The sequence below is a fragment of the Humulus lupulus genome, chromosome 5 (assembly GCF_963169125.1).
Source record: "Humulus lupulus chromosome 5, drHumLupu1.1, whole genome shotgun sequence".
Classification (NCBI taxonomy): Eukaryota; Viridiplantae; Streptophyta; class Magnoliopsida; order Rosales; family Cannabaceae; genus Humulus; species Humulus lupulus.
Genome location: NC_084797.1, coordinates 13,448,307 through 13,472,848, shown reverse-complemented (window position 1 = coordinate 13,472,848; position 24,542 = coordinate 13,448,307). Strand labels below are relative to the sequence as shown.

General features: G+C 30.4%; 1 protein-coding gene across 1 annotated transcript; it reads right to left on the bottom strand.

Moving 5' to 3' along the window:
• Nucleotides 1-8,308: 8,308 nt before the first annotated feature.
• On the bottom strand, nt 8,309-11,588 carry LOC133834509 (structural maintenance of chromosomes flexible hinge domain-containing protein GMI1-like). The gene is made up of 8 exons (XM_062264149.1): nt 11,319-11,588; nt 10,943-11,224; nt 10,712-10,855; nt 10,424-10,538; nt 9,939-10,152; nt 9,647-9,838; nt 8,987-9,304; nt 8,309-8,904 (listed from the first exon to the last, which is right to left on the bottom strand). Exons 1-8 carry the CDS (start codon nt 11,451-11,453, stop codon nt 8,688-8,690), a joined length of 1,617 nt encoding a protein of 538 aa, XP_062120133.1. The 5' UTR covers nt 11,454-11,588; the 3' UTR covers nt 8,309-8,687.
• Nucleotides 11,589-24,542: the final 12,954 nt, after the last annotated feature.

Below are 24,542 nucleotides of genomic sequence, written 5' to 3'. Positions count from 1 at the left end.
TTTTCATTATTTTGTAATTGCTCTACTAAAGCTAAGAATGTGTAAAGTTCAGTACTTTACATATTTTCTTTCGAAACAACTAATAAGGAAAGCTTTCTTGGTTCCATTCCAGTATCACAATTACCTGTTCTTTAATGGCATTTGAGTCTAAACTTGCACAGATCCTAAACATATAAGAAGACAATCTATATAATTAGTGAAGTTGAATAAGACTATTATCAAAGTCAACCATGAGTTTGTTTAGTTTCTTGTTTGTTATTCTCTGTTGGTATATTGATGTATCCTCCTCCAAAGTGGCAACATTGGCCGAGGAGGGAGGCGATAGCATACGAGCTAGCTCAACCGCATCTTGGTTGCAGTTGAATACGCGGTCAAAGCAAAGTTATAATTTGAAAAAGATGGTCTTCTACGTCATTGAGAAGCAAAACAAAAAATACAGAATTTGAGGTTTTAACACAAAAGGAAAAAAAAAAGAAAAAGAAAAAGAATTTGAAGTATATATTACTGCTTTTGATGAGAAAATAGAATAATAATTTCTCTATTATATGAACTAGTAAAATATATATTATATATTCAATATATGAAGAGTTTAAATATGTGGGAAGTAAGAAAAAAAATGATGTTAGAGATAGAAACACTTTTAATAAATTTTATACTTATAAAATTTAAATTATGTAATTTTTTTATTAAAAATAATAAACTAATTAAAATATAATAAAAATATAAAAGTTGTGAACCTAAGTGATACAATTGATGAAGTTTGGGGAACCCCAATTACTATTTACTCAAATAAGAAAGTAATAAAAAAAGAAATATATTACTTAATTATGCCAAAAAGAAACAAAAAATAAAAAGAAGAAAACTATGAAATGGGTAAACAATTTGTACTGTATTTATGAAGCTAATAAGAATAAAAATGATTTCTATCTTTTATGTTTAATAAATAGATGAAAAAGATAGTCTTCTAAGTCATTAAGAAGTAAAAAATAATAATATAAGAAGGAGTCACATTGAATATTTTCTCTTTATAATTTTCCATGAATTACTTTTGTTGGTCAAATAAGAAAGTAATAATAAATAAATAAATATATTATGTATAATGTCAAAAGAAACAAGAAAATAATGAGAAATGTTGGATGCTTATGAAATGGGCTAACAATTTTCATTTTAACAAAACCAATAAGAATAAGAAGCCCCGTCATCTTTAATAAAGAGAAACAAAAATTTACAAAAATACATATTGAAATTCTGTTTTTAGTAATTACCAAATTAATTAAAGTACGGAATGGTAATTAACTGTTTCCACAGATTCCAGTTCTGTCGGGACAGAATCCAAACTTGTCACGACAGAAACTGAACACAATAAAAAGACAGTACAAAACAATAAAGAACACAACGAATTTTTACAAGGTTCAGAAACCCTTTCGGATAACCTACTCCTTGGGGTCACGCCCAGAGAATAAAACCAATTAATAAAGAATCACAAGTACAAAATATTGACTTAAACAAAACAAGACTCCCTCTTGAGATTTGCCGTAACTTTGTTGTACTTCTCTTCACTAATCTGATTTTGATTGAAACGCTCAACCACTTGAACTTCCTTCAATGGCCAGCGAGTACTTGCATCCTCCCGACGCAAGGCTTGTAAAAAATCTTCTCCCGAAGACTATAAACGTTGTGTTCAAATTACAATGTGTATTCACTCATGAACGTAGTATAAACTCACCACTAAAAACTAAACACTCATATTTCTACAAGATCACGTGAATACTTATGATCTTGAATACAAAGAGGAACTCTCACAAATATTACAATTATGCTCACAAATTATGCATCTCAGAGTTCACCTTTCTCACTGCCTTTAGAGCCCTACTTATAGAGTCATTTTTCGCGCTCATAAAGTCTGAGAAAGAATCTCCTAATAAAGGCAAGAATAATTGAAGATATTCTTGATTGATGAAGAGTTGCCTTTTTTAGAAAATGCTGATCCAACAGATACGATTTTGGTGAGGACAACTCAGACTTGTGTCGGATCAAAAACAAGCTAAAAAAGGAAACAACAATTAATGACATTAAGGATTCAGTTTCCTGTTTTTCAATTCTTGAGCTGCACGAAAATATATAAACAAATATTCCAGAATTGACTTTGGGTAAGTACTAAATATTTGCAATATATAACTTCCCTTTATAAACAAATTGGGACAATATAAAGCTAAATATTGTCCAAAATTCACAAAAAGGGAAAGTGAATTTCCAAAAATTACAATAAAGGGAAACAACCAATTTATCTTTTAAGAAAAAGATATTTCTATAAACATGCCAATTATAGGATTTACACATATAAAATAAGATTTTACAACTATTGATTTTATTGGGCATTAGTCAAATCACAACAATTTCTGCACAAAAAAATCCAAATCACACAATTGCTGGCGAATTTTTTGATAACTTGGCATACAATTTAAATTAATTGTCAAGCTCTTTTTCTTTTTCTTTGTATGTGTACTTTCTATCTATGTTACATGCTTTTTTTCTATTTTTGTTTTATATTTTAAATCATATATATATGTGTGTGTTGCATGTTGTCTTTTTCAATATACTCAAAATCAGATTATTTTCCACAAGTTCATTCTTCCCATTTTCAAAGCTCAGTAATAATAATAATTGGCATGTGATGAAAAACAAATAAAAAAACAAAAGGAAATATAAAATATAAAATAATTACAAAAAATACCCTATTGAATTTTATTTACAAAAATATCTTCTCACGTCTTCAAAAAATACCAGATATTAAAAGTAATATACTTGAAATGAAAAAAGTCACATAGTTATGAATTTTCTATTTTTCTGAGTTTTAAAAAGTAATTTTTTGGTTACTTATGATGCCGATAATACTGATTGGTTAATAATAAATGGATCATGAAAAAGATAGTCTTTAACTCATTGAGAAGCAAAACAAAAAATGCACAATATAAGGTTTTAACACGAAAGGAAAAAAAAAAGGAATTTGAATTATATATTACTACTTTTGATGAGAAAAATAGAATCAGAATTTATCTGCTACAAGCTAAGAATAAAGTAAAGTTAAGAGATTAAAAAAAAAAAAGAATGTATGTATGTAACTTGGTGAATGAGAAAAATTGTAAATATCACTTTAATTTGGTAAAAAAAGAAACTAGAAAGAAATGAGAATTATGAATTGTTTAAGAAATGGGTAAATTAACCATTAATTTGTAATGTATTTAAAGTTAATATGAATAAGAATAGTTTTATCTTTTATTTAAAAAAAAAATGTGTGGAATTGAGAAGCAAATTAAAAACAAAATGCATCAAAACAAGAATTTGGGTTTAGGCTATATATTATTAAAAATTCGGATAAAATTTTCTCTAGTACTGAAGCTCTGTTAGGTTCAAATTAGACATATATATAGAGACAAGGTTGATCAAATAAATAAAAAGAATGTTATATCACTTTATTTTGATAAAGAATGTAAAAAAAAAAAAAAAATAGTATATTGATTGCTTATAAAATGGGTAAACTTTTTCATTTTAGCCCAAATTCATAGTAAAGATGTTTTCTATCAATTCAACATTTTTTTATTTGACAAAATAATTAATGCAACATTTTATTTATAAAACTGCCCATTTTTCAATACAACATTCAATGCTTAATTTCTGTTATAATTTTCTACTTTAATTTGTTATATATTATTATAAGTTACTGGCTTATTTAATTAAGAGAAATGTTAAAGGGTATCAGTTGTGTCTAACACCACAAGGAAGTGGCATAACGTTCTTCGTGCAACATTTTAATGATAGATATATATAATAGTATAGCTAACTTCATATGATTTTACATATTTTGCTGTATTCAACATTTTAGTCATCAACATAAACTATATGAAGATCGGTTCCCATTTAAATTTTAGTCATGAGCATAAATTACAAAGAGATGATTTTGATAATTAGCTTGATTGGATTGTAGAGTTTAGCTTGATTAGACTTTTAATTAAAACTCAAAAAATGGAAGAAAAAAAAAGTCTCAAAAAAGCTAAATGACAAGATTGAATTTATGAAAGCTGAAATAAAAAGAAAAAGATAGACACAAATGAGACTGTTTTACAATATTTAAGCTAAATATTTGTGTGTCCATGCTTGTGCTTTCATTTATTATGATTATTTATTTTTAAGTATTATCGACTGAATTAATATATATTCATGCCAGTTGTTTTATTTTTTTAGAATAAAAATCATACCCCATTTTAAAATCAAAATCAAAGCTCAATATCATTTGTTTGTTCTTCTTCCTTAAAAATCAAATCATACATAGTACCAAAAATCCATACAACACAACAAAATAGAAAATCTAGAAAGAGAGAAAATAATTCACACAACACACACCAAAAAGCATCAATAACATATCCTTGGACAAATTCAGTTACAAGTTTGTAACCCCCAAATATTACTCAATAATGTGTAGATTTTATGTTACACATTTTGAGTTTGAATTTCTCAAATTCATAAGTGATATGATTGTTGGAGAGATGATTTTAACTCTCATAATGTGTTTGGAGGTTACAAAGTCATGTGGGAAGAGGATAGAGTCGTTTGGAAATTGCAAAATTGAGTTTTGTTGAAATTGGAGTTGTGGCCACGGCCGGCCACGGGTGTTCCAAACCGTAGCCTAGAGAACCAAGGCTAGCGGCCGCAGCCAGGAACATCTCTGGCCACGGCCAAGGACGCTGGCATCCAACTCCAATTTCTTTTTTCCATCTTGAACGGTTCTAATAATTCATGTAACTCCTAAAACTCTTTTTAATTCCATAAACATCCAATTAAATATTAGTTACAGTCATGGGGTTGGTGGAATTTGACATTCAAAGGGTGTCTCAAAACTCTATAAATAGGAGCATATTGCTCACTTGTAAGACATACCATTGTCTATCCACTAGAGCACTTGATTAGAAATACACCATAAGACTTGTTTATTCCAGAGAACTATTTCCATATTAGGGGTCAATTTGCCCAAAAATAAAATATGAAGATCAACTTGCCAAAACATGTAAAATTTAGGAACCTCCCATACAAATAAGCCTAAATAGATTAACCAAAGTTAAGTACAAGGATCTATATAAAGAGTATGACAATATTATCATTCCACGACAAGTCATTGCCTGGCCCTAAAGCACCTTTAGCAATAGAATTACCCAAAGTGTTAGATTTTCTAACAACATGACAAAATGTTACATTAGGGAAGGAAGACAATGAATTTCTAATATCTAGAATAAGATCACCAATAACAGCGAAATTAAAAGAGCTCAAACGAAGTCATTACCATTCCACAACAACTCATTGTCTAGCCCTTAATGCACCTTCAGCAATAGAGTGACCCAAAGTGTTAGCTTTTCTAACAACATGGCAAAAGGATACGTTAAGACAGTGAATTTTTAATGTCTTAAATAAGATCAATAGAAATAGAAAAGAGAGATTAAAATAGCTCTAACAAATTTTATCCACCACTAACTTAGCATCAGTCTCCACTTGAGTGATTAGCAACCTAATAGTTGAATATTGCTTCAAAGCAAGAGCAAGAGACACACACTAAGCTTCCAAGAACAAAGCAAATAATAAACCTATGATAGGAACAACTAAACTAGAAATAACATTTCCTTGATGATGTCAAACAACTACACAAAGAGCATTTATTTTATGATCCTTAGAAATAGTCACATGTGTTCAACTTTAATCCACCCACATCAAGAGGCTACCAAATAGAATTGGTTATGCATAATTTAGAATCCAAATTAGGCTTATTTGTACGGTAGGTCCCTAAAATTACATGTTTTTCCAAGTTGGTCCCCAATTTTTTTTTTAGAAAAATCAGTCCCTGGACTTTTAGTTTCCTTGCAACTGTGACCCTCTACCGTCTTAAAATGTCATTTTGCGTTAGTTTTGTTGACATATCTATGTGTTTTGCCAAGTTGGTCCCCAAAATTTTAGATTTGTGCAAGACACATGTACAACAAATTCTAAAGTTGGTAAAAAGAACAAAATCTCAACAAAGACACTACAAGTGGGAAGACTTTTTGAAATTACTTTGTTTGGATTATGCATTGTTTTGTCATATGGGAACTTGATGAAGTCCATTGTTTTATAACTTTTTTTTTTAAAAAAAAAAATACTTTAAACTTGTTCGGGTGAATATTTTTTATGTTGTTAAGCCTATGTTAATCTTTTTTTAACATTATTAACATTTATCCTTCATCAACACCGCAATCTTTACTATAAATGCCAAAACAATTACAATCATTACAATTGAGAATCTTTCTCATGTACTTTCAGAAAAGGGATGTTATATTATTTTAAAAATATCATGTTAGATTAAATAATGTGACAAAATATGATTTGTCACACCTTGTAACATATTATTGAAAGTCACAAAATTGGACACATGTGTGTGCCCAAATGTAACATATTTTGGAGTTACAAAACCAGTTACAAATTTGTAACTCCCAAATATTACCCAATAATGTGTAGATTGTGTGTCATACATTTGAGTTTAGATTTCACAAAGTCATTATGAAATATGGCTGTTGGAGACATGTTTATATAGAAGGTCCTATAATTTTACTTCGTCTTAAGCCTCCACTACCTACGGACCATCCCTGACTCCACGTACACTCAAGCTCTCAATCTTCAACGCACAGCATTGAGAAGTTTCTCTTTCTAACAATTAACTCTCTTTCTAGATTGTAAAACAAAATTGTGTTATGTTACAAATAAAATGGTTAATTGGGTATTTATAAGGGAGACTACCTAACTAACTTAACATAATGAAAAAACTGTCATCGTATGTTGAAACTCTAAAAACATAAACGTCTACACTATATATACTTTCAACATGTTAATTTTAGCAATATTTTCACATTTCTAAAGTATCTATTATACTTTTTTTTTTCTTAATAATATTAGAAACTAGGAAGAAATAATATTTTCGAACTGAGACATACAAACCTATTTCCTTCTCAAATTTTTTGTCCTCAACTTCTTTCTTTAACAATATATAATATTAAATAGTATATTCACGTATTATAATTACATCATATTCTAGATTTTATTTTTTTAAGTATAATTTGTATATGAATATTAAATTATAATAAACTAATAAAATAATTGAGAGAGTTTGAGAGAGAGAAAAAATGGTTGTTAATAGGAGGGGTATTTTTTACTAAAGGATGGTTGGGGTATATAAGTGTAAGAATTATTAAGGTTGGCATATTGAAAAATTACAGTATGTCAAAGAAGCATATATTTGGTCAAATTTTCCAAAAAATATTACTATGGGTCACCTGATATGTCATCACCTTCTAAATTATATATAAATTAAGACTAATTGATGCAATAATTTACTTAATTAAGGATTCAAATGCTAAAAATTATAAATTAGGACTAAAAGGTAAAAGACAAAACAGCATATGAATTTTACTTGCAAAAAAATATTAATAAAGATATTAGTGAATTTTACTTGCCCTAGTTTTATGAGATTATAATTATATAATTGCTATTTTAATAAATCATTAATTTAATTTTTATTTTCATAAATACAATTTTAATTCAAAAATTAAAATATAAAAATAGAAATTAATATATTGATAACTTGTTAAAATCCTCTAAAACATGTCACTAAAAATGTAAATACCATAAATAAAATAATTTAAAATTATGCCATATATAATCATTCATATATAAGTACCAAAATTAATTTTCTTACACTTAAAATGTGCAAATATATATATATATATATATATATTATTTTTACTGGAGAATTATTGGGGAAAAATATTTATTATGATTGTGTTTGGTAAAATTTTTGTTTTTGAATTTTTTAAACACAAAAATAGAAATATTATTTTTATTTTTGTTTTTTTATTTTTATTTTTAAAAAATAAAATTATGTTTGATAACTATATTTGTTTTTTTGTTTTTAAAATTAAAAAATAATAAATGCATTTAATAATTTTTATTTTTTGTTTAACAATATAAAATAAAGTGTTAATTTGAAGAAGAGAAGGAAAAAAAAAACAAAAATCGAAAATGGTTTAAAAAAATTTTAAAAGTGAAATTTTTTTTTTTCAAAATTTAATAAATTTTAATTAAAATTTTTATAAATAATAAATAAAAATAAAGTTACAAAATACTATTTTATATTTAATTTTTAAATTTTTAATTAATTAAATAAAAAACTATTTTATAAGTGTTACCAAACTCTCCTATATTTTCGTTTGCAGAAGATGAAAAGAATATAAAGTAAGAGAAAAATAGAGCATAGCTGAAGCCCAAGTTGTAAAAAAGTCCATCCTAGTATAAAACAAACTCCTCTAAAAAGGCTACTTTTTCGATAAATTAATTTCTAGACAGATTACTAAATTAGATAGCCATACAATATGTATAGTATTCCTGGTTAGAGTTCAAACAAAAAAAACTATAAAAAAGTATAACTTCCTTATCATCATATTATACGTATAAATATATGATGAAAAGTAAAACCCCCAAGTACTTCATCTATACATATATATACACCCTTAAATTAAATTTATAACGCAAAAATGTAGTTAAAAGTGGAGAGAAGGTGTGACTTGATTTGTCATCATAATGTAGAAACTATTCTGTGTTGGATCCTTGTTTCATCATAGGTTCCGTTCCACATCGTCCATCAACTTGCTTAACTTTTTCTTTGTCTTTTCATAATAGTTTAAAACTTGCCCATGATGTTTGACATTTTGTTTTATCTTATCATCGATGGTTTTCAATTCTGATTTCTGGTCTTGGAGCAGCTTCAAATTTTCTTGAGAAAGAGCCATTTCATTGTTTGTCGTGACAACTTGAAAACATACTCCGGGGTCACTGAGGACAATCAGAGGACAAATCATTTTAAGGTAACAAAATCATACAAGTGAGATAGAAAAGAAAGAAAAGAGAAACATACCTAAATCCAAAAGACATTACACCATTTTCTTTTAAGATTCCACCATCTAGTGATACAGCGCCGTGTTTTATACAAGCACTGGCTGCTAGCATGTCTTCCCTGGTTTGGTAAACTTGGAGCTGACCAAGAAGGCGATAGAATACGGTCTCTCTAAGACCATTGCCTGAATTGTTGGTTATGGATAGCTGATCTTCATCTAAATCAATCATATTTACGGCAAATCCCAGAAATCCTTTTGGAATGGTTCCATCAATAAAACAAGGAAGTGGTAAAGCCAGCTTCCCCTGAGGGTGATCTTCAAAGCCACCTCTGTATGGACTGTCAAAGGAAAAATAGATAAAGTTAACAGAGATTATTATTATTATTATTATTAGAGAAATTGGTGAAAATATGGTTTTGCACTCTGACCTACTTTTGATAATTTTTTGCAAAATATCTAAATTTTTCGACCACCTATCTAAATTTTCGACTCGCAATCTAAATTATGAGAGATCATTTTGCAAAGAATTATTAAAACTAAGCTAAAGTGCAAAATGACGAAAAAAATAGGCAACTTTGCTAAGAAGCCCTTATTATTATTATTTTCTAAATAAGCTCGACAAGACAAAAAAGATAATGTTGAGTCAGAATTAATTGTGGTCAACAAGATTCTGGTGTCACCTTATATTGTCAAGGCATATAACAGTAAATCGACCATTTATGGATTTCCCAAGAATGGCTGCTTCAGCATGAAGAGCATTGCTGCGATCAACTTCACCAGTATGTGTATACATTTCAAGATGAGCAGCAGATTCAAAAGATCTGGTGACAACAGCTAGCATTTGATCTACACCCAAATATTCTGACAATATCCTACATGTAGACAAAACAGCAATTTAAAACAGAACAAAGAAAACGATCAATTGAAATGATAGAGTTTAGGTTGAGAAAATAGAAATACAAGATGTTTGACCTGCTAAGCTGGCTATATTGAACTCTACCAAGTAGAGCAACCACCCCTATTATGTCTTTCATTAAATGATTCTCTGGCTCTTGGAATGGAACTACCCTCGAAATATTGCAAAGAATGGCAGCAGCAGAGTTACTGATCTTTTCTATATCCTCCATTACTTCCTCTTTTGTGGACAAATGATTTAAGAATCCCAACGAATGTGATTCAGTGGAATCTAGAAATTTCACAACAAATACATAATATTGTTAAGTACTTCAATTGACACAATCTAAATTTAGAAAAAACATGGCCTACAACTAGAAAAACAAGGTCCAGGCCATGCAATAAAGAAAGAGGGTGTCTTATCCATTGCCATATAGGTTATTTAGCCAAAAAAAAAATTTTAAAAGCAAAAAATGCGTTCAGGTATAGCTACATCACACTCCTATACAATGATCACCAACAGATAAAAAAGAATAGCTATAGATGTGCTAGCAAGTCAAAACCTTGCAATTCTTTTATAGTTTGCTCAACTTCTTCCTTCTTTTTGTTTAACTTAGCACATTGTTCTTCCACTACTTGGATTGCCAAACCAGTTTTACATATCTTCTCTTCAAGGGCCTGCAGTGACAAAATGAAACTTATGAAACCCAAAATTCCAACATGAGATGTGTTCCCAAAGGGAAGATCTATCCTTCCTAAAGCCTGTGAAACTTAATGGTGGTTAATCCAAGCCAAGATATAGACTGCATATACTTTGGAAGTATATTAAAGAGAGATAATATTTGCAGCACCTTTTTTTTATTCTCAATGGACATGATATAGTTTACACCAACTTGATTAATTGAACTTGGGTCCTGAAGAAGCAATGCATGAGTAGATGAAACCTTATTATGCTCCAAATTTGGAGTTGGTATCGCGGGTTTGATCATATGAACCTGCAAAGAGTTTAACAATCATGGTTGAAACTACTTCAAGCGTAAAAATAAAAACATCACATATAGCTTTTACAAAGTTGTTCCAACCTTAACATTCACACTAAGGCTTGAATGACGAGAGTGGAAAGCTGAGAAACAAATGGTCCCCTCAGTTTTAGATAAAAGTATAGCAGGAACAACACATCGCCCATGCTTGAAAGTATATCGGGTGGACTCCTCCATATCAAGCCAATCAGCCTTAATTGTGAGCATATGTGATAGACCAGTTTTTTCTTCATCGTGGATAGTTTCATCAACAATACCCTCAGAGTTGACAATTTCTAAAATGATGTTTTCCAGTATGGAACCAGTGGTAAGAATCTCAGGTACCTAATAACATATTTTTTTATATATGTAAGAAAATGGTGGTAGAAAGATATACAGCATTGATTGAAGCAGAAAGGCAAAGCAGGAAAACACTGACCTTCGATGCAATTCTTAGTTCCCGTCTCTCAATCTGAAACTCTTGTTTGAAAAACACTTTGTTCTTTAATGATACAGAGAATGATACTGCACAAGACACAGATACGGAATGAATAGTCCAAATATAGTATAACATGTTGCAACTTGTAAGTCAATATTACATATTTCTTTTGAGTACATATGGCAATCATTCATCACTTGACGATGTTCTCAAGCTTTTGCTTAATTGACTCAAAAACCCAGATTTTACAACCATATAAAGACAATAAAATAAAGGTGATTTGCGGCATAAATGTTTAAGACTTATATACTATATTTTTTTTTTAGACGGATTAAATACAAAACGTTATCAATACTATTCCTTTAAATACTATGTTAAATATCTTATTAGTCAATTTCATATTAATTTAAAAAAAAAAAAATTCAACATTATTTAAAATCAGAAACAATAATTAAAACCTTAAAAAAAAAAGACTTTTCTGATTTTTTTTCCTCTCCCCCCAATATTTCTCTCTCCCTCCTTCCTCTCTCTCTCTTTTTCCCGTCTCTCTCTCTCTCTTCTCCCTTCTTCTTCATCTTCTTCCAGATCTTTATTCTCCCTTCTTCATCTATTCTACTTCTTCTTCCCTATGTTGAAACAGGTGGCTTCAGGCGAGGGGCGGAGCTTCAGGCGAGGGTCGCGGAGCTTCAGACGAGGAGCGCAAAGCTTCAGGCGAGAGTCGCGGAGTTTCAGACGAGGGGCGCAAACCTTTAGGCAAGGGGCGGACCCAAGGGACGACTTCTTCGGATCGAACGAAATCTAGGAAGATTGATCCGAGATTTGATTTGTGTTTTTGGGATTTCTGGGATTGATTTGGGTTTTGTGATTTTTAGGTTTTATCTTGGCATATTTGATTTCTAAAATGGGATTGATGTTGTTAAATTGATTTAGGATATGGATTTTTTAATTATTTAGGTGTGTCTTTCACTTGTTTGCATTTGGATCTGATTTGGTTTAATTTAAACTAATGTTGTTAAATTAATTTTTTTTAACTTTATTAAATTATTGTAAAATATATAATAGGGTTTAATAAAAAAAGGCAGTTCTTTTTTAAAAATATTTTTTTAATGTTTTAATTATTTTTTCTAATGGTAAATAATGTTAAAATTATTTTTAAAAAAAATAATATGAAATTGACTAATAAGATCATAACACCTGGCATCCTAATCAGCCATGAGAGTATTTAACGGAATGGTAGTGACGGAATTGGCCAAATCATAACGTTTGGTATTTAATCCGTCGAAAAAAAAAATGTGGTATATAAGTCTATAAAATTAAAAATATGTGGTATTTATGCTGCAAATATCCCTAAAATAAATATACACTTCAAGAGTTGTATACGTAGTAATAACATAGCAAATATCCCAAACATCCCCATGATCCAAAACCAATAAAACCCAAGTATCAAATCTAACAAAAACTCATCAAAATACAAAGTCTAATTTAAGTTTAAAAACTTTAAAAAAATTTAGAACTTAAAACTTGAATTACCTCCAATTGAGTTATTTCCAACTAAATCATCTAGCTAATAAGCTTCTAATCTTTCCTAGGATCGTTATGTCTCGATCCTCGCTTGAATCTGAGTCCTAGAACTCAAGTTTCCTTCGAAAATGCGATTGGGAGACGAATATAGAGCTTAGAGGGAGAGAGAACGTTCTTTTCATTTCTTAAAAGGTTACTTCAAGCTTAAGTAGCCTCAAACAAATCTTAATACTCGGGGTCCCAAAAACACCCCCAGGGACAAAATAGTCAAAACCTCCAGAATTTCCCCATGATCTTACTAACTCCCAATTTATCATCAAATACTTATTCTCATTGCCCAGTAACTCGGTAATGCACTAAATACCCATTGACTCACTCCGAGTCAAGAATAAATCTCATTGTGACTTTCCCACTAGCTTACCTCTTAGGATCGTCTCGTGCTGGGTAACCTTGGCATAACCAAATAATAATAAAACACCACACACATATCACATATATGCCAAATATGCCCGAAATAGCCAAAATATGAAAATCACCCAATTAATCAAAAATGGGTTCGCATGCATTTTTTTTTTTTTGAAATAAAGATGGAGATTTATTAGCAATTGTCCTTCAAGATTACATCAAGAATAACAGGAGAGAAATCAACACTCCTGATAATACGATCAGCAACAAGACAGGATGCTCTAGCAAGAGCATGAGCAACACTGTTCGCAGACCGCTTAACAAATAAAATATTAATCTTCTTAACATCATTCCACAAACTCTTACAATCAGAGACTATACTCCCAAAATAAGAATCCATTGAGAGTGAACTACGAAGAGCTTGGATAACTGTAAGGCAATCAGTCTCGATAATCACTTGATTCCATGTTTTCTTCTTAATCCAGCTTAGTGCTTCCCTCATCCCCATAGCTTCTGCCCGTTCAGGAGACACCACCCCCTGCCTACAACATGTAATAGCCTCCAAAGCATGACCCTGTTCAGTACGAGCAACACATGACATGCATATTATCATTAAGTAACATAATAAATCAATTATGGTCATCCCCGCCTCCTAATCAAGGTCCTAAACCTTATTAGGAAATTTGGGTCATTACATTAGCGATTTGAATGGACGGAAGAATGTGAGCAAGCTTTCCAAAAGCTTAAGGCACACATGGCCAATCCTCTGATATTATCAAATCCGGTAGACGGATAACCCTTGCTCCTCTACCTGGCCGTCTCGGAGCATGCCATCCGTGACACGTTGATATGCAAAGACAGCCGCTCCTAACATCCAGTTTATTACTTCTTAGAGTGAAGTGTAGATATTCGCTCATGGAGAAGCTGGACTTTTGTCTGATGATAGCTTAAAGGAAGCTCAGACCCTACTTCCAAGCACATCCCATCAAAGTTCTCACTAGCCAGCCTTTAAGACAAGTCCTCCAAAATATAGAGTCCTCCGGGAGACTCCTTAAATGGGAAATCGAGCTTAGTCAATTCGACATATCATACCATCCGAGGACTGCCATCAAAGGACTAGTGTTGGCAGACTTTATCACAGAGTGCACTGGAATAAATAAAGTGCCCGGGAAATCTCTTTCTCTTGGGCCAATATGAAAGTTGTATGTGGACGAGTCATCCAACTAAAATAGTGTCGGAGTAAGACTAATCTTGGTATTACCCGAGGGGCACATAATTCACCATTCCCTAAGATTTGGGTTTGGCGCCTCGAACAATGAGGCTGAATATGAGGCCCTCCTAGCTGGATTGCGAGTTTCTTGAGAGCTTAAAATCTAAACCATGACCCTTTAAAAGTTAAACATCAAGGCTTAAAATCTAAATCACAACTCTTCAAAATTTAAACTACAAAGCTTAATGTGTAAATCACTTGGCTTAAAATCTAAAACACGACCCTTGAACTTTAAAGCATAAGGTTTAAAATCTAAATCAAAACTCTTTAAAATTTATACCGCAATGCTTAAAATTTAAACCATTAATCTTTAAAATTTAAACCACAAGACTTAAAATTTAAACCATGACTCTTTAAAATTTAAATCATAAGGCTTAAAATTTAAACCACTATGCTTAAAATCTAAACCATGTCTCTTTAAACTATAAATTTAAATTTTATAGCATAACCTTTAAAATCGAAACTAAAACTCTTTAAAATTTAAACTACAAGACTTAAAATTTAAACCACTACGCTTAAAATCTAAACCACGTATCTTTAAACTATAAAGCATAACGTTTAAAATCCAAACCAAAACAATTTAAAATTTAAACCACAATGCTTAAAATTTAAACCCCTAGGCTTAAAATCTAAACCATGTCTCTTTAAACTATAAATTTAAGCTATAAAGCATAGTATAATGTCATAGTTTTTTATCTTTTACTAGGAATTCACTACATGGAAAGCCTTGTTAGTGGATCATTTATATAATAGTAGGAGAATATAACACTTTGCTCAAAATTAAGAGCAACTGAGGAATTTGACCCTTTGCTAAAAATATTTGATGAATCATTCATCAATGAGAATGCCATCAATGCAATCAAGTCCATATTTGGCATTTTCAATAAGAAATAAGAAAATTGGGTTCTTCTTTTTTTATTTTTATTCATGGATGGACTTGAGTTGTTATTATGTTCGGCATATATATATATATATATATATATGTGTAAACTTATGTAAAGCTAACAAAAGGGTTGGCTGAGGATTTTGGTTCCGAAGAATCAATTTGTTTTTAGTTTGTTGATATAGTTTTACTTTTTGAACAAATGTTGTGTAGTTCTGAAAAAAAAATTCCTTCATTATTTCAAAATTTTCATCATCATATTACTCATTTTCAAAAGTATTTTATGTAATTTTATTTGTTAAGGCAGTGTGGATCTTGTTTTTTTTTAAGGATTAAATGAGAATTTTATTAAGAAGTTTCAGCTGTTACAATATGATAAATATAACATATTTAGGAATCTATACATGTGGAACAATACATATCAATGATGGAACTATTGTAGTTTATATTTTTTTTTTATGTTATACTTCTTAATGTGAGTGTTGATTTTCATAAATTATCATTCTACTAATCCAAGAAGTAATTAATGTATTATCAAAAATCAATTTGGAAGTCAAATTAATATGTTTTTATGTTCAATATTATGAACAAAAATGGTAAATACATAGTCGTTTAGTGCAACTAACTATATTTATGTATTAAATCTTGTAGCTTTGGTTTGATTCATACATTGTAAAATTAAGAAGCATGTTGTCTCTCATCACTGGTGTCTTACTGAAACAGGTCTCTAAAAAACATTTGACTGGCAAAGTTGTTGCATTATTCATTACTGATTGTTCAAGATAATCTAGTGTTGTACCTGACAAGGGAGCTTACATTGCAGATTCATAGCTAGATGGAATATTGGACAAGTGTGATAGAATCATCAATTTATCTATTGGTATAAAGAAGATGGCCATCGACGAAGACTTCTCTGTAAGCATTGCTTCGGAACTAAAGCACAAGACTGTTGGTGACAGTTTTTTTGAGGTTTTAGATAAGAGATTCAGCTAAATATGTGTGTGTGCATCGTGTGATTTCATTTTTTTCATGTTTCTTTCTTTTGTTATTTTTTCATTATTTTGTAATTGCTCTACTGAAGCTAAGAATATGTAAAGTTCAGTGCTTTACATATTTTCTTTCGAAACAACTAATAAGGAAAGCTTTCTTGGTTCCATTCCAATTGGTCCCTAAAATTACATGTTTTTCCAAGTTGGTACCCAATTTTTTTTTTTAGAAAAATCAGTCCCTGGACTTTTAGTTTCCTTGCAACTGTGACCCTCTACCGTCTTAAAATGTCATTTTGCGTTAGTTTTGTTGACATATCTATGTGTTTTGCCAAGTTGGTCCCCAAAATTTTAGATTTGTGCAAGACACATGTACAACAAATTCTAAGGTTGCTAAAAAGAACAAAATCTCAACAAAGACACTACAAGTGGGAAGACTTTTTGAAATTACTTTGTTTGGATTATGCATTGTTTTGTCATATGGGAACTTGATGAAGTCCATTGTTTTATAACTTTTTTTTTTTTAAAAAAAAAATTAATAACTTTAAACTTGTTCGGGTGAATATTTTTGATGTTGTTAAGCCTATGTTAATCTTTTTTTAACATGACTAACGTTTATCCTTCATCAACACCACAATCTTTACTATAAATGCCAAAACAATGACAATCATCACAATTGAGAATCTTTCTCATGTACTTTCACATAAAGGGATGTTATATTATTTTTAAAATATCATGTTAGATTAAATAATGTGACAAAATGTGATTTGTCACACCTTGTAACATATTATTGAAAGTCACAAAATTGGATACATGCATGTGCCCAAATGTGACATATTTTGGAGTTACAAAACCAGTTACAAATTTGTAACTCCCAAATGTGTAGATTGTGTGTCACACATTTGAGTTTGGATTTCACAAAGTCATTATGAAATATGGCTATTTGAGACATGTTTTTAACTCCTATTACGTGTATGGAAGTACAAAATTATATGGGAAAGGATTTGGGACATTTTTGGAAAACTGACATTTTGGTACTGAAAATGGCCTATGGCTGCGACCAGGAGCATTGGTGGTCGCGGCTTGGTGGAAAGCGAGCCACGGCCACGGCCAGGCATGCTATTGGTCACCGCGAGAAATGTGTGCAGCCAATTTTCAACTCTTTTTTCCACTTTGAACGATTCTAACACCTCAAGTAACTCCCAAAATTCATTTTTAATTCCATAAACATTCAATTAATCATTGGTAACAGTCGTGGGGTTGGTGGAATTTGAAATTCAAATGCTGTCTCAAAACTCTATAAATAGGAGCCTAATGTTCACTTGTATGACTACATCATTTTCTATCCACAAAGCACTTGGCTGGAAAATACACCATAGAGGCTTGATAATTTCAAAGAGTTATTTTCTTGAGAGATCCCTTAGTGGTTAAAGAATAGGGGGAAATAATCTTTTGGACAAAGGTTTTGAACCTTGTTCAAGTTAGTGATCCCCAATACTCTACACTTTGGTTGTGTGAGAGTTTGTGTTCTTATTGTTGTTTTCTTCATTCTTTTGTTCTTAATTTTCTTATTTACTTGTATTATTATTGTTTTGAGTTTGTGATCTTCCTCTTCTACCTCTTGATCTCTCTTTTTCCAAAACTCCAAGCAAAGTCGGCCCTTGCTATAGGCAGAGGAGGCGATGACCTTGGTTCCCCATCTAAATGGTGTCCCCAATTTTTAAAATATCATTTTTATATACATTTTAGAAAACTATCATTTTTATAATATATCAAAATAAATAACATATTTATATAGAAGGTTCTATAATTTTACTTCGTCTTAAGCCTCCACTACCTACAAACCATCCCTGACTCCAAGTACACTCAAGCTCTCAATCTTCAACGCACAGCATTGAGAAGTTTCTCTTTCTAACAATTAACTCTCTTTCTAGATTGTAAAACAAAATTGTGTAATGTTACAAATAAAATAGTTAAATGGGTATTTATAAGGGAGACTACCTAACTAACTTAACAGGATAAACAAACTCTCATCGTATGTTGAAACTCTAAAAGCATAAACGTCTACACTATTCATACTTTCAACATGTTAATTTTAGCAATATTTTCACATTTCTAAAGTATCTATTATACTTTTTTTTTCTTAATATTATTAGAAACTAGGAAGAAATAATATTTTCCAACTGAGATGTTACAAACCTATTTCCTTCTCAAATTTTTTGTCCTCAACTTCTTTCTTTAACAATATATAATATTAAATAGCATATTCACGTATTATAATTACATCATCATATTCTAGATTTTTATTTTTTTAAGTATAATTTGTATATGAATATTAAATTATAATAAACTAATGAAATAATTGAGAGAGTTTGAGAGAGATAGAAAAAATGGTTGTTAATAGGAGGGGTATTTTTTACTAAAAGATGGTTAGGGTATATAAGTGTAAGAATTATTAAGGTTGGCATATTGAAAATTACAGTATGTCAAAGAAGCATATTTTTGGTCAAATTTTCCAACAAATTTTCCAAAAAATATTACTATGGGTCACCTGATATGTCATCACCTTCTAAATTATATATAAATTACGACTAATTGATGCAATAATTTACTTAATTAAGGATTCAAATGCTACAAATTATAAATTAGGACTAAAAGGTAAAAGACAAAACAGCATATGAATTTTACTTGCAAAAAAATATTTATAAAGATATTAGTGAATTTTACTTGCCCTAGTTTTATGAGATTATAATTATATAATTGCTATTTTAATAAATCATAAATTTAATTTTTATTTTCAGGAATACACTAAAATATAAAAATAGAAATTTATATAATGATAACTTGTTAAAATCTTCTAAAACATGTCACTAAAAATGTAAATACCATAAATAAAATAATTTAAAATTATGCCATATATAATCATACATATATAAGTACCAAAATTAATTTTCTTACACTTAAAATGTGCAAATATATTTAAATAAATAAGTATTTAGTATTTCATGTTAGGCACATTATATCTTAGTAACTTTAGTAATAAATAGTAACTAAAAGATAAAATAACTTATAAACAAAAACTGATTATGTCACTCTTTTACATATACTTATAGATTGTATAGATGTATTTAGAAAATACTAATTGTAGATGTATGAAACCTATATTACATAAAGATACCTCTTAATTTAAAAGAGATGAATTTTTAAAAAATATGACTTTTATACTATTAATGTGCAAAAATATGAGAGTTAAACTTTTCTTAATTTGTATGGGAAATTTATTAAAGAAAAAATTAAAGTATAGAAAACACAATTAGTGGCTAACTAAAATATGGAAATGTCACATTTTTTTATCATAGTTATGTTTTTTTTTATTTTGAAAGTAATTTTTTTTCCATCATTTTTTTTTTATTTTTTTCTTTTTTTTTTTCTTACTTGTTTTTTCTTCTATTTTTTCCTTTTTCTTTTTTTTTTTCTATCAATTTTTTCCTTCATCTGTTTTTATTTCCATTTTTTCATTCTTCTTCTTCTTTTTTTTCATTTTTATTTATTTATCTATTTTTTTTCTTTAATTTATATTGTTTTTTTTTCATATTTTTTTCAGTTTTTTTTCATTCTATTTTTTCTTCATTTTTGTGTTTATTATTTTCTCCTCCCATTTTTTTTTTCACACATTTGAGCTTTTTTTTCTTTTTTTTTCTTCTTCCATTTTTTTCTACCAATTTTTTCATTCATATTTTTTTTCTTTTTCATTTTTCCATTATTTTTCTTCGTCTTCTTTTCATTCTTGTTTATTCATCTATTTTTTTTCATTCATCAATTCTTTTGTTTTTTTTTTCATTTTTGTACTTATTATTTTCTCATTCTATTTCATTTTTTTCACACATATATTTTAACATTAAATAATTATTCTACTATTTTTTTATTTATTATCTTTTATTAAAAAAAATTCAAATCAATTTTGTCAGCATTTTCTTTTTACTGTAACACTTATAGGAATACCAACATTTGGAAAGAAAACTAATAAAAATATGAAAACGTGAATGGGTAACTGGTTACCTTCACATCTTTGTGTGTATATTTCTGAGGGTAATTGGTTACTTTCACGTTCTGGTGTGTGTATATTTATGGTTTCTTTATGGTAACTAGTTACTTATGTTACTAAAATCATAGTTACTTCTTCTTCCTTTTTTAATGAGAGTTTTTCTAGTTATGTAATGAATTCAGCTAATGGTGGTCGGAGTGGTAGAGGATGGTCGGAGTCGTCGAACTACTGTGAGCTGTGAGTGTTTGAGGAGAGGAAGACGAGGGTGTTTAAATCGTAGGACTAGAGGGGTATAATAGGGATTTTGATTGAAATAGTAGGTATTATAGGAAGACTTAAAAATTGTAGATAAAAATGAAAGGGCTTACCTAAAAGTGGCTACTGTATCTAATTTCTACTAAGTAATTTAGTGACATTTGAAGTGTAATTAGTGACATTTTCCAAATATTGCTAAAAAGAATAATAGTGTCATTTCAAGTGTCACTACACTTTATACTAGAATATCTTAACGTTACTAAAACAAAATAATAATGGCATAAATATATGAGTTATCATTTTTTATGAAAATAATAATCTCAAAAATTATGTGTAAATGTAATGCCCCGAATTCTCCGATGTGTTTAACGGCGTGAACAGTAGGCCGGGAGGGCCATACTTGCTTAATTATGTTATTAATTGATTAAATGCATGTATATGTTGATTATATTATGATATGATGTGAAATGCATGCATGTGAGTCCATATTTCCTATTACAGGGGTGTGATGGTAATTTGGTCCGTTGAGGGTAAATTGATTATTTGTTCGCATGTCGGTGATATAATTTGAGACCACATTATGATGTGGGATTGTTCGAGCTATTTGGCATGAGACGATCAGGGAATGTTAAATATCGGTTTGGTCATAACGGGCTTAAGCTCGGGGCTCGGGGTGAGTCTCGGGGTGTTTTAATGATTAGAGTGTTACCGGGCATTAAAGGGTAACGGGAGGTGAAATATTGGTGTTTGAGGATATTGAGATTAGCGGGAATTGGGAAGCGTTAGTTATGATTAACGGGATTAGTGGAAAGTGCCAAAATTGCCCTTGAGTTGGTTTTAGAAGCTTTAAAGGACCTAGGGGTATAATGGTCATTTGGGATTTGGATATATATGGTTTAGATGGCTGTAAAAACAGAACCAAAAACAGAGTTCCCTTCTTCTCCTTCCCGTACCTTCTCCTTCCTTCATCTTCCTTGTGAGTTTTGTGATCTTGTTGAGGATTTGAGCTTAGGAGCTAAGCCTTGGTACTTTGGGAGAGTGTTCCACTGTGGAAGAGCACCATAACCTGAACTTGAGGTAAGATTTTAGCCATTAGTTTCCACGTATGTTCTGTTTTCGTTTTAGGATTTCAGCTTTAGAATTTGGTGTGGAAATTTGGAATCAAGGGGAGTTTTTGTGGTGTTTTACTTGGGTTATGATGAGGGAGAGTTATGGGTGATGTTTAGTGGTTTTAATGGGTGTTTGAAAGAGGTTTGGGTGGTGTTTAAACTGGGTTTGAAGGGTTGGTTCTAAGGGAAATCGTAGAGGAAGAAAAACAGGGGTTTTGGCTGAACTGGGCGTTGCGCCGCGGCATGGCCAGGGTGAGCCGCGGCCCTTGGGGGCTGCTGGGTTTAGGCGCCTCTGTTTGAGGGGCGGGCCGCGGCATGGCCAAGGAGGGCCGCGGCCCTTAAGGCATTTTTGGCCAAAGTGGAGTTTTTGGCATGGGGATTCAAGCCTAAGGCCTCGGGGATGAACCTACTACTCGGTTGAGTAGTGTTTGATGTCCCGGAGGTTAGGTTTTGGTTTGGGAACCTTTTATTATTCATTTTATTGATGGAATCCCATAATTTGGTTATGACCAGGTAACCGCTAAAGGACCAAAAGGTCGATCGTTCTTAGGGTCACTCTTTTATTCGTTCTAGCTTGGACCCGAGGTAAGAAAACTGCACCCAAAGTGTGACATGCATGGATATTTGTGAGGCATGTTGATTGTATAGATATGGACACGGATTGAATACAGAAACGACAAAAGTGTTAGTATCAGCTGTGAAGCTGTGACTTATTTGTCAGGTTCGGCAGTGATACTGGACACAGGTCAGGTAGCGCTGATTTATTTGTCAGAATGACCTTAGCGTGAATCACGCAAGCCAACAGAGATTAGATCTAATCGACTACTGGCATTGAATGACTCAAGGAGCATTAATGCCTAACTGACCCTGAGGGTCGATGAATAAACAGAGCTTGGAGGCTAGTGGCTTACCTAGCAGCCACTCTCCCGCTAGAAAAGAGAGCTTGGAGGCTAGTGGCTTACTTAACAGCCACTCTCCCGCTAAAATCATGTGATGTTCATTTGCTTGTTTGAAAGCTTTATGATTTAGTGTGATTATAATGATAATCATTTGATAATGTTTATGGAAAGTATTATGTTTTCTTGCTGGGATTTGGCTCATGGGTGCTATGTGGTGCAGGTAAAGGGAAAGAAAAGCTCACCTAGCCTTGAGTGGAGAGCTGATGTGGTGTTGTGTACATATGCGGCCGCTTGACCACCACGGCCAAGGAGTTCTCAGAGGAACTAGGGGGTTACCCTATTTTTGCCGCTTAGGTCGGCGGGATTGTAAATTTCAAACACTAGTAACCATTTTGTACTGAGAACAACTTGTAAACGTTTTGTTTAGCTCTGCAGAGCAGTTTGTAATAAAATCTCCATTTCCTTTTTATTGGTTTTATGCCTTAACCTGTTAATTACACTTAGAGCACGTTTTTGACCAAAGGACTCAGGTAGTGAGTCAAATTTCCGGTCCACTGTTCACCGTAACTGTTCTGGGGTAGCCAGGGCGTTACAGTAAATATAGAATTTAATTTACATCAAATGATATTTATATAAGAATTGATCTCTGAAACTCTAAAAACATAAACGTCTACACTATATGTACTTTCAACATGTTAATTTTAGCAATATTTTCACATTTCTAAAGTATCTATTATACTTTTTTTTTCTTAATATTATTAGAAACTAGGAAGAAATAATATTTTCCAACTGAGATGTTACAAACCTATTTCCTTCTCAATTTGTTTGTCCTGGACTTCTTTCTTTAACAATATATAATATTAAATAGCATATTCACGTATTATAATTACATCATATTCTAGATTTTTATTTTTTTTGTATAATTTATATATGAATATTAAATTATAATAAACTAATGAAATAATTGAGAGAGTTTGAGAGAGATAGAAAAAATGGTTGTTAATAGGAGGGGTATTTTTTACTAAAGGATGGTTGGGGTATATAAGTGTAAGAATTATTAAGGTTGGCATATTGAAAAATTACAGTATGTCAAAGAAGCATATTTTTGGTCAAATTTTCCAAAAAATATAACTATGGGTCACCTGATATGTCATCACCTTCTAAATTATATATAAATTAAGACTAATTGATGCAATAATTTACTTAATTAAGGATTCAAATGCTAAAAATTATAAATTAGGACTAAAAGGTAAAAGACAAAACAGCATATGAATTTTACTTGCAAGAAAATATTAATAAAGATATTAGTGAATTTTACTTGCCCTAGTTTTATGAGATTATAATTATATAATTGCTATTTTAATAAATCATTAATTTAATTTTTATTTTCATAAATACAATTTTAATTCCATAATTAAAATATAAAAATAGAAATTAATATATTGATAACTTGTTATCCTCTAAAACATGTCACTAAAAATGTAAATACCATAAATAAAATAATTTAAAATTATGCCATATATAATCATACATATATAAGTACCAAAATTAATTTTCTTACACTTAAAATGTGCAAATATATATAAATAAATAAGTATTTAGTATTCATGTTAGGCACATTATATCTTAGTAACTTTAGTAATAAATAGTAACTAAAAGATAAAATAACTTATAAACAAAAACTGATTTTTCACTCTTTTACATATAATTATAGATTCTATAGATGCATTTAGAAAATACTAATTGTAGATGTATGAAACCTATATTACATAAAGATACCTCTTAATTTAAAAGAGAGGTTTTTAATAACGCCCCATATTTATACAACTTTTTTCTTTTATCTCCAAACTC